Here is a 16,931-nt window from a genome sequence, read left to right on the forward strand (position 1 = left end):
CTATCGATATCTCTCACCCAGCTGACCGATTTCGATGATTTTTGAGTATGCTGTAGAAATCAACATTTTAAATAACTTTTTCTTTCTAACTTTATGTATAGCCGCCACTAGGACTTACTACAGAATTTCATAAAGTATCGTCGGTACAGCTGTAGTGAATTTTGTTTATAATCGTGCATCCGTTGCAGCATATACGTCAGCATTGGTTGTCGGTCGCCTTGAGACGGGATCTCCAGGGTCGTACCGCCGTACGCGGCTGCATCTGAAGCAGTCTCATCCCAGATTGACACGGCATCGGCCGTCTCCCGTTTGTGTCAATCGCGTTTGATGATCGACTGTATCGTACGTTACAAACGTAATACTGTAGCAGCCGAATGAACTTTTATTAAATGCTTCTATTTTAAAAATATATCTTCGTTTATAAAATATAAAATAGCATCTGACCCAACATAACAAGAAGATACGTCAATAGTACGTTTATCTGTGACACAGTCACAAATACGGCCGGCGTGTTTGCTGCTTTGTTCAGCCTCCGTTTATGTAGACTACAAACAGAAGATAAGAATTAGGTTTCGGGTAGGCGTCATTTTATCCCGCCGCCGTATGACGGTTGGCAACACTAACTCGTACATACTCATACGTTGTAACGGATGCACAATTGCGAGCATTCGTCATAGTAGTTTTATGCGACAGTTCCATGCGATTATCTCGGAAACTGAGGCCTTTGGGGCGGTTTCATATACGGGAAAAAGTTGTGCAAAATGTCTGATTTCCACATTCTCAAAAATCATCGAAATCGACGAGATCGATAAAATATCGATAATTACGAGCTTTTCTTTATTTTATCGTATACGTGTCTCTAAACACGTATTCCTACGTATGAAACTTTTTGTATCTAAAAGCTCAACACGAAACGCTAACGTAATCTACGAACAGATATCTTAACGTTACAAATATCAAGAACAGGATTGTATTTTTCTACGTATCTATAGGTACAATGATTTTCAAAAGTATTCAGTATTATGATAGGATTGGCTTTGTGGCTCAATATTTCGGTTGTTTATAAAGCAGACGGCCCGGTTATTTTTTACATGATGGATCGTATGTTAATATTAGTAAAAACATATAATTTGTTTGAAAAGTTTACGTACATTATATAGTAAAGACTATTGAAAGAAATAATTCCGTACATTTGTCTTAGTTTGACTTAGTATATTTAGTTAACCTTATTTAGTATAATTTAGTATAATTAAGTTCATCGAGTTAAAATAATTTTGTTTTGGAACATGTTTTAATCTGTTTGAAATGTCATTTAAAATTTTTCTTTAATATTCTAATTATACACGGCCACTCAATTTCGTGTCTTTGTTTTAATTCGGCTATTAAAGAAATTGGAGTTTCCCGAATTTTTCTACGTAGTCCATCCCATGAATTCTCGATAAGATTAAGGCCCGATGAAGAATTTTGGGGTATTTATATGATTATATTTTTATGAATGCTCTTGGACAATGCGTGCCTTATGCTTGGGGTCGTTGTCCTGATAAAACTTAAAACTATTATTTACCCCCGTTTTTACGGCAGTTTAAACTAAATTGTTCTTAAGTATGCTTAAGTAAAGATTTTTATCCATAATGTCGTCAATGAACATCAAATTTCCAACTCCATATCCTTTTTTCTTTATTCTTTATTCGATTTTCGCAAGACTATAGCTCTTCCGCCGATTAAAATTGTAAAATTGTTTAGAAGAAAACTATTCGTCTCCTTAATGAACGACTTTTTCTCGCTATTTTTCCGTTATAACCAGCTTGCCTTAACGTTGTCCCAACTGTTTCGGCCGAAATTTTTTTGGGTCTTTCATCTGATAGCTCGCTAACTATTTTCGGAGTACTATTCGCAGATTTTCTTTCGCTTTTCGAATAATTATCTCTCGTACTTAAAACTTGATCTTTCAGTTTGCAGAGTAGATTCAATGCGATTCTCGAAATGAAATCGTTGAACGATATCCGCGACAGTACCTGTTCGTACCAAGCATAGCACTCACTTCATCGTACATTTTCCGCTTTTCTCGGTGAAAAATTACAAATCGCCGCGTATGAAATGTCGTATTTTTCATTTGCGACTCATTTCGGGCAAAATAACAGTCGTAGTAGAGAATAGTGTATAGTAGAGAATAAGAGTAGTGAGAAGGTATGTATGTATAGCGCATTTCCAAATTCTGTTTGTAAACGGTATTAACGGTTCTATTTTCTTGGAATATCGAGCTACCAGAAAGAGATAAGCGGAGAAATACAAAACCTGTTTGTATATTTTGCGAGACGAAAATACGGTATTATTTCTTTTCATAATTTTTATTATGTAACATAGGTGAATTTTTCACTTTTTATATGTTTATTTTACTATTATATGCTATATGTTAATTTTATATGTTTTTACTAATATTGATATATACGACCTATTATTTAAAAAATGAGCAGGGCGATTGCTCTATAAACAATCGACATATCGAGCCATAAATTAGTAAAGTATAGTCATACCGAAGTGTTTATATCTTCGAAATATTTTTGAAAATCACTGTGTGTAGTAATATTTTCGATAAATTCGATAAATCTAAATTACTAATGCATACATGGTTTTTAATTCAGAATGACATGCAATTATGTTTCGTGAAACAGTAGAAAAGTTTCTAGCTCTGTGATCGCTATGGTTCTTGGATATGTCGTAGAAGTCGACATTTCGAACAAATTTTCCTCTATATGTAACTGTTGGTCGGCTATAGTTTTTCAGGTAGTCGCACTTCGTATCGATACCACTGCAAAATTGAATTCTGCTTGCAATTGTGCTTCTGTAACAGTTATGCGCGTTAGAAGTGATTGCCGGCCGCTTATCTTTTTTTATACAACGATATATACATATGTATAGTATAAGTTTCGCGAACTTAAAGCCCCCTACACAATCGCACGTACGAGGCTGTAAAAAATATCTGCAATAACTGAATCAATAATGAATTCCATCGATATATCGAGTTTAGGTTTGGATCAGTATTTTCAATTTGGAAGCCTCGTAATCGCAAAAATATGTAATAGGCGAATCAATAATCGATATTATTTTACGTAATAAAAGAATGAAAATTGAAAAATTAAGCTAAACCCGATATATTGACCATTTTCGTTTTTAATTGAATTATAATACATTTCTTATAACCTCGCATACGTTGTTGCGCACACAGTTTTAATCAAGCTTGACCCATCCTCGTTTATATAATAGTGGACAAATTTTAAATTTCGACCAAATCGTTCTATCCGGCCGCTGATAACTAATATAGACGCATACGCTGCCGCGGACGTTCGATTATTATAGAAAAAATTCACTGCAGTGGTATAGATAGCATTTTGCGAATACCTTGGAAATTATAGCCGAGGGACAGTTACATGTATAGGAAAAAGTTGCCCAAAATATTGAGTTTTACAACACATTCAAAAATCATCGAAATCGGAGAGGAAGTAGCTTTTTTACAGTTGCACCGAAATCTTAGATACTACTTTGCATTTTTCGGCTTTTCTTTTCAATCGTGCGATAGCATTAACGAAATTGTCACCGAGTATCCACGTTATATTAAATTCAAGTAGACGTTTAAGTAATATTCTTGAGAATAAATAGCAATAGTAATAAGTTACGCAGAAAAATAGTATAGCTTTCGTGTATATTCATTTTCTAAATCATTAATATATCACCTTTTTTATTTAATAAATAGACTCCATGTTATTGGCCATGGCAACATAGAATCCCCGATAACGTGGAATATGCTATTTATCTGGCTAAAAGAACTCTAAGAAACAAGCAGCGACATGCCCTTGAAGATTATGAAATTGTATGTAAATTTTTATGATTTTATTCTGTAAATAGCCGATATGTAATATGTATTACATATATTACACATATTCTATAGTTTTGGCAAATATCTAACTTATCACATCTTCTTAGGAAGCTTTGAACAGCCTACGTAGGAATTTGCAAAACAAATGGGATATTATACAACTACAAGCCGAAGAACAGGTGAATAATTATCGTCGTCGTAATTTATCTTTTCTCGTCGATTTAACTGAAATTTAACAAACAGTTGTAACAATTTGATATTGTATCGCGTTAATATTACACAAATTATGCTCATCTTAGATTATGATCTTAATTTATCGCAATTCTAGATTTATCGCGAAGCAGCAAAAATTCGATTTTGTTGGTTGGATTAATCTTTAGGAAAATACGTTCTAGCACTTTTCTATAATTTTATATTTCTGTATTTCGTTACTTATATTTTCCTTGTACGTAATCAAAACATCGTACGTTTGAGCGTGTAACTCGTTGAGATACAACATTGTGTATTCAGGTCCGCTTAGCGAAGGAGCGAAAAAAGGGGGATAAAATAGTAAGCGATTCTCAAGAACGAGCATTTTGGAGAGTTTACAGGCCACCACCCGGTTGTCTAAGTAGTCTTGAAGTAGCACCCGTACCTACACGTTTTCGTCCTGGACTTTCGCGTCCTCCATCACGTAAACGCACTTTAACCGATCTGCAACGCGAGGTAAATACTTTCTTTTAATCCCGTTATCTTATTTTAGATATATGTAATTAAACAGCTACACGGTTTTAATCACCTTCTTGTGCGCTGTGTTTGCGTCCTGTGCCACGTGTTTTCGAATTTCTGGTAATACAATATAAACGATTACTATGTACGATAATTCATATTGTCCGACGTTGGTCAGCGCAGCGTTCTTAGATTACGATTACACGGGCGTTTTACACGCTGCTTGTCGGACCCCGGTATTAAAAATTGTATCGCCTGGTCAGCATGTTTCGTTTTCTGTGACAAAGTGGCGTTTTGCGACCGTGTCGGAACGTGTTTCACACCCGCGTAATCAGTTGCATTACAACGCATAGTTAAAGTCTATTAAAAATATTTCATATTTCATTTATACATATATAATAGAACTTGTGTATGTGTTACGAGCGTAGTCTGCAGGACGCACGCTGTCGGTTTTGTCCGGACAAAGTCCAAAGAGATAGTCGAACACCGAACATGGTTCGATACGCATAGCACGAGCAAAATCGATATTATTTACCACTGCCAACTTGGCCAGGTTTGAATTGGCCATTGTGGATAATGATAAATCTATGCGAGCAGCACCGCGCTAAGTTGTCCCAGTTTTATTCATCTCGTAAGTTATACTATCAAAGTGCCAGTCTCCGATTTTCCTAAAACTCCGCACTCTTGTAGTACATCAAAAAGCATTAGACACGTGTTTCGTTATTTCGGCTCATAAACTGTTTGATGGTTGGAAAACGGCTCCGAGATGTCAACATCGTTTTTAAGCAATTTTTTCCTATTCGCCCTACTTTTCAATGCAACTTACCCCGTAACCGTCGAATATCTAGCCCGATCTCTGAAGTGTTAAACTTACAGTTATACGAAATATCGTAGCAGTGGCTGGGATCTTGAAATATCCTTTGCCGATAATGTTGCAAGAGACAGGTGACAAGTTTGGACCTATCGTGGAGAAAAACATCTATCAAGCTGTCACTTTGTGTTTATATTCAGATCATGGAACAATTTTTTAAAAAACTTTCAGATTTCATCTTTCTGCACAACTATGATGCTGCAACTTACAAGTGAGAAATAATGTTCTAAAAATCCAATCATCGATTCATATCAAATTTGTATCGCCAGGATTTGCGAACGTGTCTCTAAGTACGCTTGATCAAAGGGCGAATATATTACAGAAAAAGCAGATAAATGTAAGAATATTGCGCGTAGAATGTTGCTTGAAAAATTGTGGTACGCAAAGTAAGTTTTGTAATGATGTTGCCATTATCGGATGTGCTTGGTGCACTGATTCTATTTATATAAAATACTTGTTCACCCCAATTGCTGCTCACTACCCTAAAAAAAATACATAAAAATAAGAAACCAAAAATATTAGACTTTGGGTTTGTGTGCTTATGAAGTTGGAGTTATGAATTTATGAATTTTGGGATTACCGACTTTAGGTTTGTGAGTTTCGGATTTGCGAGGTTTGGGTTTATGGGTATATTGCCAAGATTGTGGAACGATAAGTTAAAATCAAAGATAATATAAATAGAGAAAATTGCTTTGCGTAATGCCGACATCCTATAGGCTTTTTCTAACCTTCGAAAGCTTTATGAGCCGAAATGAAAAAGCTCGTGTTTAACGTTTTTTGATATATTACGTACGTATGTGCGCGGTTTTAGAAGAATCGGCGAGTGGCATTTGGTAGTGTCGCTTGTCAGCGATACCATTCCTTTTGAAACGAGGTATCGGTATTGGTTCAGACGGCCGGAACCGGCTGTCGACTCTTTTCAAATTTGTATTAAGTAATTTTAGTAAATAACGAACATTAGTCCCTAGAAGCGAATAGAACGGAAACAAGCCAGCGCAACTCTGTCCCATTCGGGAGACACCGAGGCGCGAAAAAACACGCGTGACAATGCACTCGGACCGCAACTGTGGCCCCGTAGACGATTCGTCACGTCGCGCGTCGATACCATCAGCGAAAGTTGCTGGTCGAGGAATTTTATAGATATTTACCATGTTCGCTATTCGACTACACGTATTTGTTTGGACTCTGGAATATGACTATGAGTATACTGTGTATATACAGAGAGAAACAAGCGGTGATTTTCAATGAATCCAGGTGGATGAGATATTACACTTTGTCTCATCTAATTTTAACATCTGGTGATCAATTACAATACTGCAAATATATTACACGTATATTTTAGTAACGGTGCAAATATATTCTTTTTTTTTCTTTTCTTTTAATACTAGGTGGCCCTTTTGAAGAACAGTTTAACGCGTACAAGGATAAAGGTTTCGGCTGCGATCGAAAATTTAAAATCATACTTTGAAACATACGTGGAATACGATCCGATGTTTATACAGCCACAACCTTCAAACCCATGGATCACCGACGATCAAACATTTTGGCAGCTAAACAGTCCTGTGTTGGTATTCTAAACATAATTAAAATTTCTCATACAAATATACGCACGTATATGTACGCTTCACGGTAAAGCGTGCGATCATCGCAGCGAAGATGCTTGTTGTGTCGCAAAACACCATTTAAATTCCTTCCTATTTGTGTAATTTGTTATGCGCAGGGTGGATCTTCCTACGGAAAAACGCGTCAAGCGCTGGGCATTATCGATGGAAGAGTTAATGTCTGATCCAACTGGTGAATATTTGGAATTTTTTCTTTGAATAGATACGTATTTATACCTACGATATATGTAAATTGCAGATGCGTTTGTACGTAATAACAAAAATAACTTATGTCAATTATCAACGACTATTTTGAAATTTTTTTATAGCTTTTAATTCTTTTACGTATATAGAACTCGATATACAAAATGTATGACAATAGCAACAAACATAAGTAAGAATGTTAGTTAGCAATGGTAGGAAAGCCTGAAAAATGTTAATCATAAGTAATCGAATAATCGACGTTTGAAAATTGCGTTTTGATTTTACACGTTCTATCGTAGGTTTGCAAGAGTTCACAAATTATTTGAGGAAAGAATATAGTCATGAAAATATACGATTTTGGTTAGCAGTTAAAGATTTGAGACATAGTTTTCAAGCACAAATACCCGACAAAGTCAACGAAATCTTCAAGTATGTATCACGTATTATACTATATATTATCAAATATTTTCTCTCAGTTGATTCGCGAAAAGCGAAAATTTCATTGAATGACATACTCGTATGTACAATATATAGACGTATAATGATATACATATAGCAAGAAAATGATGGATGGAATATATTCTAGAGAATTCCTGGCACCCGGAGCACCTTGCGAAATAAACATAGATGGGAAGACAATGGAAAAAGTACATCAAGAAATGAGAAATCCAAATCGATTTATATTTGATTCCGCCGCTGAACACGTGTATACGCTGCTTCTGAAAAAGGATTGCTATCCTAGATTTATTCGTTCGGATCAATATCGAAATACCTTAGCTGCCGGTGTGCAACCTTTGCAAAAAAAGTGGTACGATTTAACAGTAATTTTAGTGGCAATTCTATTCTCTATGTATTTCCTATTTTTTCTTCTTGACCTCTACTCAAGAGTTGATCGAAGTTCATCATCTACGATATCTTTCAATTACTACTGACTACTATTAATAGTATTATATATATGGTTGTGCGGTATCGGTATATTACAATTCCGTTTATTCGATGGTATTCCGTAGGTTTTTTAGCTTTGGTGGACAAACAAAGAAGAAAATTTCTTCGACTTCGACTTCAACTTCGACTCCGACTCCAACGACCAGCATTTTGCAGCACCATGCTGCAGGTAGTGCAGCAAGCGGTAGTAAACGAAGGGGAAGCGATCGGAGTCTATCTGGATCTGCTCACGAGTTAGCCGTCTGTGGTGTTCGAGATACAACTTCGGTGCCTAGAGTGCCACATTCTCACAGTCAGTCGAACCTCACCGATATTCCATATAGGTAAACGACAGATTTAATATTTTTTGAAGAACGACGATATACATGCTCTTCTCTCTATGTTGCCTTTATCGCACTCCTTATTCTCTATTAATCCTATCTTTATTTTCGTCTCTATGTTGCTATTTTTAAATTTCTATAAGGGTTTAATTCGTTACAAATAAATAAATAAATAAATGTGAGAAATATATTCGTTACGATGATAATTATGGTTGGATTCCGTCGAAACTAGAGAAACCAAAACTATAAAAGGTGAAAAAACGTATGAGATGTATAAAAATTATTCATATATTAAAACCACTACAACTGGCTTCTACACTTCTGGATCGATGGGTATTTGTAAATAAATAGTATGTGCAAAATTATCGTTCACCTTGAATTTCAAGGTCCAGTTTTTTTTGCTTGCATCGTATTCTCATAAGGTCCAGATTTGTCATAAGAGCCATGGCTCCACAACTCGATCGCTCTCCTGAGAAAGTGATTTTAGAGATCCATTGGTTCGTAAGTTGACATTATTTACGGTATGTTTACATTTTGCAGTCGGATAGGAAATAAATAACGTGATATTGACGAAGAAACGGGAAATTATTCTTTGGCACCTTAACTGACATAGCTTACCTTAAATGGAACGAAACATCTAACTTCTTAATTTCGAATTACGTATTATGAAGAACGTTTCCGAAATAAAAGTTGAATGACGCGAAGAAAAGACGATTTCATGTTATCGCAGGTGGTCCACGTATGTCCACGTAAAGGATATATGAAAGTCAACTATGTTTCTTTAAATGGAATTACATTTTTTAATGTACTGATTGATGCATTTCGTTATTCCATATAGAGAAGTATTAAGTTGTTCACGTTGAAAATCATTAGTTCCGGAGATATTTTAATAGAAATAATATATTACTAAAATAACGCAAACTATTGTTGTTCTATGATATGTCTAAAATGACATGAAGTACGAAACAAATTTAACTGTAACGTTACATGCGTGCTTTTATCGAAGAATTTATGAGACGAAACAACATGCGAGGGAAAAGGAGTTCGGCCTTGAAATTCAAGGCCAAGGACAACATTGCACGTACTTTTGTTTTCAAATGTCCCACCAATACAAACATATAGAATCCCGCCAGGGTGATCGTTGCACATAACTTTTACATACATTCTATACATATATAGCAGTATGTGTGCACTATGTATAAAAGGTTTATAGGAATGTAAATTTTCTGAATTTTCTTTGCGTTAGTTTCCTTACGTTAAATCATTTCAAATCCTCACCGAGTATCACACTTATTTCAACTTATAACTTAACTAACTATAACGCGGATAAAATTTGTCAAAGTAAATACGTCAAAGTAAATATGTATGAAGAGAAATATAATGGAATCGAAGTTTAAGAAAGCTCTTCTCTTAGTAACTTCTATTAAAGAGCGTACAAGTAAAATAAAATCAGTAATACACGTTTAGAAAACGTGTCGAACGTTTAAGAAATTAGCCCCCTGCCATCCTATTTAAGTTCCAATATCGCGTGCCCCAAACGAAGGTCGGTGAAGGTCGAACGTCGAGCCATTTCACGGTTTGACTGAGCGTGCAAAGTTGTGCAAATCGTATATGTCTTTGATATATAAATGCGTTGGGTACAACTAATTTTAGTTTGCAAGATATTTGATAAATAATTACAAGCAATTGATCATTGCACAGAAAAGATTTATTATCGTGAAGTAAATAATAAATCAATAACATCAACGCACCACGTCTTTCACACGATACTATAGGTTATGGAGTTAATTCGCTCCACCTATCTTCGATGTATATTTAAACTTGTAACGCATCGAAATCGCTGTCTTTATCTTATTTTCTAAACTATTAGTACGCTATTTGTCTTCGCGACACGATCGAAAAGCAAACAGAATTACAAATTATCCCTGTTTCCAGAAAAATAATCAATTTGCAAGAAAGATAGGTTTTATCGATGCGGTGTTTTCAGGGGAGATCTGGCTCGACTCGTAAAGATTTCAACAAGGCCTATCCCGCATAGCGTTCAGTAAGTCCTCGAAATAACCTGATAGTTCCCTTGCATAAGTATGCGAATACGAATCTCTTAACTTATTTCAATTTTTATAATAAACCCTGTTACTTAATGTATTATTTTACGATGTTAGCACTTGTGAAAAACATTTCATGTATGCAATACTGTTGATGTTTTCTAACATTCTTCGATATTCCGTATTCTCAATGTACTAAGGCTAATGTAGTTTGACTATCTTTCCCTAAAATTTTCTTCCGTTACTGTATTTTAAGTACATCGATCTCTCTATATATATATATATATATATAATCTCGATATATATATATATATATATATATATATATGCGTGGTACATACATACATATACGAGTATGTATATAAATGTATGTATATGTATTATCGTTCAACTGTCTTTTTCTAATCTTTCGCTTTATCATTATTATGGCACTATCACGTTATACATATCCATCTCTCATTCTCATTTTCGTTCTTACTTATTGTTATCGTATCTACTAATACGGTAGCACCGTTTCATCTTGCCACTTGCCCAACAATAAATAGTTACAAAATATTCCGCATGATCTTGATGCAAAATACCAAATTAATAACAAAAGTTTACGATGTCAGTGATAATAACTAGTGGAATTTATCTATATTTGAGGTCTTGTCCATTTTTAATTAAACATTTTATTATTCGATATCGTATTGTTTTCTTACGAAACGGTGTCTATTATACGCATCGAAATATCTTGTGTAACCATTATCATGTGATCGTGTCGTTATTATTTGATTCCACTGTTAACACCAATTGTCGAAACGCTATTTAGCGAATTTTCAGTTTTTCGTGCAATCTATATATATATATATATATATATATATATGCGTGGTACATACATACATATACGAGTATGTATATAAATGTATGTATATGTATTATCGTTCAACTGTCTTTTTCTAATCTTTCGCTTTATCATTATTATGGCACTATCACGTTATACATATCCATCTCTCATTCTCATTTTCGTTCTTACTTATTGTTATCGTATCTACTAATACGGTAGCACCGTTTCATCTTGCCACTTGCCCAACAATAAATAGTTACAAAATATTCCGCATGATCTTGATGCAAAATACCAAATTAATAACAAAAGTTTACGATGTCAGTGATAATAACTAGTGGAATTTATCTATATTTGAGGTCTTGTCCATTTTTAATTAAACATTTTATTATTCGATATCGTATTGTTTTCTTACGAAACGGTGTCTATTATACGCATCGAAATATCTTGTGTAACCATTATCATGTGATCGTGTCGTTATTATTTGATTCCACTGTTAACACCAATTGTCGAAACGCTATTTAGCGAATTTTCAGTTTTTCGTGCAATCGATCCAAGCGATATACATTTTCAAAGATATAGGCAACAACTTAAATTTAGGTTGAGCTCCTCTTCGATTTCTATGAGTTTTCAATACGTTGTAAAGCTCGACATTTTGAACGACTTTTTCTTACGTATACGTGCATAACGCAGTCGGTCTTAGTTTCCGAGATATTCACAACGGACGATCGGTACTGCTACAGTGTATTTCGCCTATAGTTATGCGCTGTGTCAGCGTTTGGGTCAGCATCGGTTACTCAAATCCAACTTACCTCTAACTCTTATTTTCTGTTAATAGTACGTATAAATGAGAATTGGGTGAACTTGAAACTCCGTCCATTATTGCGTATGCGTGGCTGACATCTCTTAATGTCTGGTATAACTCATTCGAAAATGAATACGTATCATCGATGTATCGGGTTTCGGTTTCGGTTAGTTTTCTCAATCCGCTGAAAATTTTCTCCGCGCCGCCAGGCGGCTGGCAACGGTTGCGTGCAACGCCTTGAGGACCGGAGACGTGAATTCGCGTCTGACACATTTCAAGCGGTGTTCTATAAAAATGTCAACTACTGTTAAATGAAACAGTAAAAAAAGCAATGGATGCTATAAACGAACTATTACACATTATTATTCGTTTTGTTAATGTCACACATTATTATTATACTATTACACATTACATGCTTGAATAATACGAAACCGTTATTAACATATTAGATGTAATATTGGTCGCTTTGAATCTCTTCAATTGGTCGAAAAACACGCGGGGATTCGCGCTGTATAGTTGTCAGAGTAGCCGCTTCCCGGAATGTTAATTATAAAAGATAATAGAACGCCGAATAATCGATGTTATTTTACGAAATAAAAGAATTGTTATTGTTTTACGCAAACATTGTTGGCCGTCTCAGGGCGTGGCGGTTGAATTGAAAAAACTAACGGAATAAAAACTCAAACGCAATACGTTGGCAATATCTATCTTTAATTGAATTATAACAGACATTTATTACAGTTTCGCATATACGGTTGTGTAGAGAGCTTTACCCAAGCTCGTCAAACTCTCTTTTATGTATACATATTATAAATAAAAGGTAGAAGTTAGGTTTCGGTTCAGTCGCTGTTAATTATACGCTCATGCGTTACGAATGCACAAATATAGACAGAATTTGCTGTAGCGACATTAGCAGTTTTCTGCGAATATTTCAGAAACTAAAGCCGACCGTCCATTATATGTATGGGGAAAGATCGTTCGATATGTTGCAACATATTTCAAACTGATCGAAATCGGAGAGGCAGTAGCTTTTCTACAAGTTCATCGAAAATAATGCAATATATAAACAACAATTTGGAATTTGGAATGCACTTCAAATTCGACTTAATTCTCTTGAAATAATTTAATTCTCGTCAATTGTATTTTACCCGTTTCTTACCGAGAGAAATCGGCCCTTCTTCCCTCAAAGAAGCCTAACTGTGTTTCGGCTCGAAACGAAAAAGAAGCGACAATTACGATTTCTCTTTAGAAATGTAATTTTGTAAAGCGCGTGTAATTTCCCTGTTGTACGTTGGATGGTACAATTACATATTTGCATGGCCCATCGACATATCGAAATCGGAAGAATCGAAATAAAATGAAAAGACGCTGTGGTATTTTAACGAGAGGAAAAAATAAAAACTAAATCATATAATAAAGTTCATGTTGTCAGGGATGCTGGCACATCGGAAGCGGTAGTTCGCCCTATGGACGACGTTTGCCCGTGGGACGTGGTTCCAGGACCGAGTATAGAGCACGCCATAGATACCACACTATCACACCATCCAATATCATCTGGAGTAACGTCGTCGGTTGAGAGTCAAGCCGAAGAAGGCAATAATTTGAGTGCGCAGTTACAGTCTATCGAGGTTACACGCGCATCTCGGAAAAATTCATCGCAATTAGATTCCTGTAGTTCCTCGTCTGATGTCAGTTTAGTGGTAGCGGAAGTCTCTGAACATCTTCGAAAGTCTTGTAGTTTGCAACACAGTAGTAGCACAGGTAAATATTTTGTAAACTATTTGTGTTTATGCTATGCGTATATTCTTCCCACGACGCTTTCCACGACGCTCTGCACAACGAAATTTTCGCTACTGTCAAAGATAAGATAAAATTAGATTAAATATAATAAAAAGCGAGGGATATTATACGCATGCATATTTGTTAAGTATTAGAACGAATAATTAATTAAAAGGTGCAGCTTTTTATCATAGTTATTTCGTAATACAGCCGGCATGACGACTACCGAACGAATTGGCATAACAACGCGAAATTATTCTATCGGCTCGACTAGCGGAAGAACGAAGCTCTCAGAGATCAGTCGGCCGTCCGTTTTGTCTTATAATTATCCGTCGCCACAACATTCGTTCGAGTATTCTCATATGACAACTGACAGATCGGATGTGTCCACGACAGGGAAGTGTATTGCCGAAGAGCCTGAAACTAGTACGACGTTAAAGTCTCTCGAGGAGGAACTGACGACAAAAACTTTAACCAAGGCCCCCTTAATAAGCATTAGCGCGATCGTGGGGGATCTACCGAGCGACAATTCTACGGTTGAAGTCGAGGAAAAAACGAATGGCGATCATGCGCCGGTAATAAAGGAAGAGATAGAAATTGAGGAAAGAAGGCAAAAGCCGGAGGCTGACGAAGGTGATGCAATGGCGGCAGTTATAGCCGAAGAAAGTTTGGCAATTTCCGCTCTAGTAAAAACGGAGACGGTGGAGTCGCTGGAAGAGGCGCAAGTTGTTCCTGTTTGGGAGCCGGACCCCAGACAGGATGATCAATTAGCGCCGGTTACTCAACCAGCTCCTCAACAAAAGCGTGACAATAACGTTAACGAAGTATGTCCGTGGGAAGACGAGTAAGTACTTGGAAATTTACTATTGAAAATTAGTTGGTTAACTGTTGTTGGAACTGGAAAGACTTTACATCTAAACTTGTTTTACGTTTATCGTCGTAAGCGTAACAAAGATATTTAAGTTATAGTTTCAAAAGAATATAAAAGATGTTACGTTTAAGGAGAGAATAAAATATGTATATGTAGAATATTGAAGGATAGGAACGAAAAAAGAAGAAACGCACAAAATATTTCCACCTTCTTCTCTGCTTGTTAACATTGAATATCATTTGAGGTAAACTATACTTTAGAGGATGAACAATTTGACCGAACCTCGATTTTTTCGATATAAAATTATTGCCCTTCTTATTTGTCATTTAGTAGCTTCTTACGCGCAGAATACAAAATTGCAAGTTTCAACTGTAGAGATTTATTTGGTTCAAAAGTTATGCGTGCGTAAATTTCAGCTTTTTTAGCGTATTTTACACGTCACTTTGACGCCGTGTTGGCTCTTACGCGCTATTAAGCCAATGAGTGGAGTCGCTGGTTGTACATAAATACTCGTTTTTTTATGGTGGCGGCCATTTTAAGGCGAGATTTTGTATATCGGATTAAGTTTCAGTTATCCTATACTCTCGACCTCGCGGTGGTCGGTTACGTCACAATTATAATAACAGGTCTAGACACTCGCTTGGGAAAGCCATCGAAAATTGAATCGCCAAGAATCAATATGGGAGGCAACAAGCTTCTCGTTCTTGCGAAACAGACAGAAATGAGTAGAGTGTCTCTGTCTCTGTCTGAGATATTCATAGAATCGTCACGCATGCGTCAAATCTTCTTGTCTTCCATGTTGATTTTTCACGACTCAACTTTCGGACGTTTTTTCTTAGGTTTCGGTACATTCGTGTCGAGATCTACGAAAACCTCCGATAAAATAAACGATGAACGAAGGGCAACGTGAGTGAAAGAGAAAGCGGGACTGAGATCAATGAAACTTTTACCAGCATATTTGTCATGTTTTTCTGATTAAAATTAGAAGATCAAACGCAATATGCCGTCTCCTTCCTTGTACAATGAGCGACGCCATTCCTTGAATGAATCATGATTAAAAGCCGACGATAAGGCGACAAAGTAACCTATCAAATACGTTAAAAATGCTCTATTCTATATACGCATAACTAGTGGATTTCTATACTAAACTAGTGCATTTCGCACCTTCAAACTTATTTTTTTAAGTTGAAATACGTCGGAAACTACGAGATTGCAAAAGATTCAATAATTGTCCGTGTCCTGAAGTATAGTATATCGTTGTTTGTAGCCAATCCAAGAGCATAAATTTTCTTATTATTTGGATACTACATATTTTGGAGAAATTTAGATATTGTTTTTCTTCCTCTTTTGCTTGTTTGAGATTTTCAAGATTAGCAGACTTGGTAAATTCACACAGTTTAATAAGATGAAAATAAGATTATATATAAAATTCTATCACTTTAATCGCTTTACAACGACAAAAGCATCTTATATTCTCTTTTGATCGAATTTAACTGTACTAATTGACCTGTCTTTCGCAACTTTATCACTATTAGCGTTCTTAATTATTTATCTTTGTTCTTTTCTTAAGGAGTTGTGCTTATCAAGGGTAGTTGGAAAATTCATACAATTTATAACGTTTGTTTCAGGGAAAATTGTAGAGTGGATGCACCCTATGTGAAAACATATGCAACTTTAGGTTATTTATAACTTGGTATGGTACTAAACATACATTTTACATATAAACATTCGCAACTTCAATTTCCATTTTACTTCACTTTTGCCAAGTTCGAGTGCCCGAGCTCTCCAAGATATCAAGTGTTATGTTTTTGAATTTTTCGATTTATCATTTTCAATTCCGAAAAGATTGAAAATTGTATTATTTTTTATCTGTAACATTTGTCGAGATATGGAATCGTCTTAATGGGAAAGAACGAAAATATTGAAAATAAGCAAAAGGAAATGTACTTGTGTGTCTAACGATAAAACACCGCCACCATAATTCTATGATAGTAATCTAATAGAGTAATCTCAAATGCGTAAATAACGATAGAGATTTCAGCACGATGTGATGTATAAAGAATTCCGTTTTGTCTGGAATTTTGG

The 16,931-nt window shown here is 35.6% G+C and overlaps 1 protein-coding gene across 8 annotated transcripts in view; it reads left to right on the forward strand.

Moving 5' to 3' along the window:
* The window catches only part of LOC100744339 (regulator of G-protein signaling 9), a 43,418-nt gene extending 26,734 nt beyond the window's left edge, over positions 1-16,684 (forward strand). For 7 of the 8 annotated variants that reach the window (XM_033323102.1, XM_024370490.2, XM_024370489.2 and 4 more), the window contains exons 6-17: positions 3,752-3,868; positions 3,982-4,053; positions 4,385-4,579; positions 6,842-7,017; positions 7,174-7,247; positions 7,558-7,687; positions 7,845-8,066; positions 8,269-8,526; positions 10,511-10,567; positions 13,629-13,957; positions 14,186-14,819; positions 16,475-16,684. In XM_033323102.1, coding sequence (XP_033178993.1) covers positions 3,752-3,868; positions 3,982-4,053; positions 4,385-4,579; positions 6,842-7,017; positions 7,174-7,247; positions 7,558-7,687; positions 7,845-8,066; positions 8,269-8,526; positions 10,511-10,567; positions 13,629-13,957; positions 14,186-14,819; positions 16,475-16,535 — 2,325 coding nt within the window. In that variant the 3' untranslated portion in view covers positions 16,536-16,684. The remainder of the gene's footprint in view (positions 1-3,751; positions 3,869-3,981; positions 4,054-4,384; positions 4,580-6,841; positions 7,018-7,173; positions 7,248-7,557; positions 7,688-7,844; positions 8,067-8,268; positions 8,527-10,510; positions 10,568-13,628; positions 13,958-14,185; positions 14,820-16,474) is intronic. The other variant, XM_024370492.2, reaches the window with a different exon arrangement.
* The last annotated feature ends 247 nt before the right edge of the window (positions 16,685-16,931 follow it).

Source organism: Bombus impatiens, unplaced genomic scaffold, assembly GCF_000188095.3.
Source record: "Bombus impatiens unplaced genomic scaffold, BIMP_2.2 scf_0775, whole genome shotgun sequence".
NCBI classification, from domain to species: Eukaryota; Metazoa; Arthropoda; class Insecta; order Hymenoptera; family Apidae; genus Bombus; species Bombus impatiens.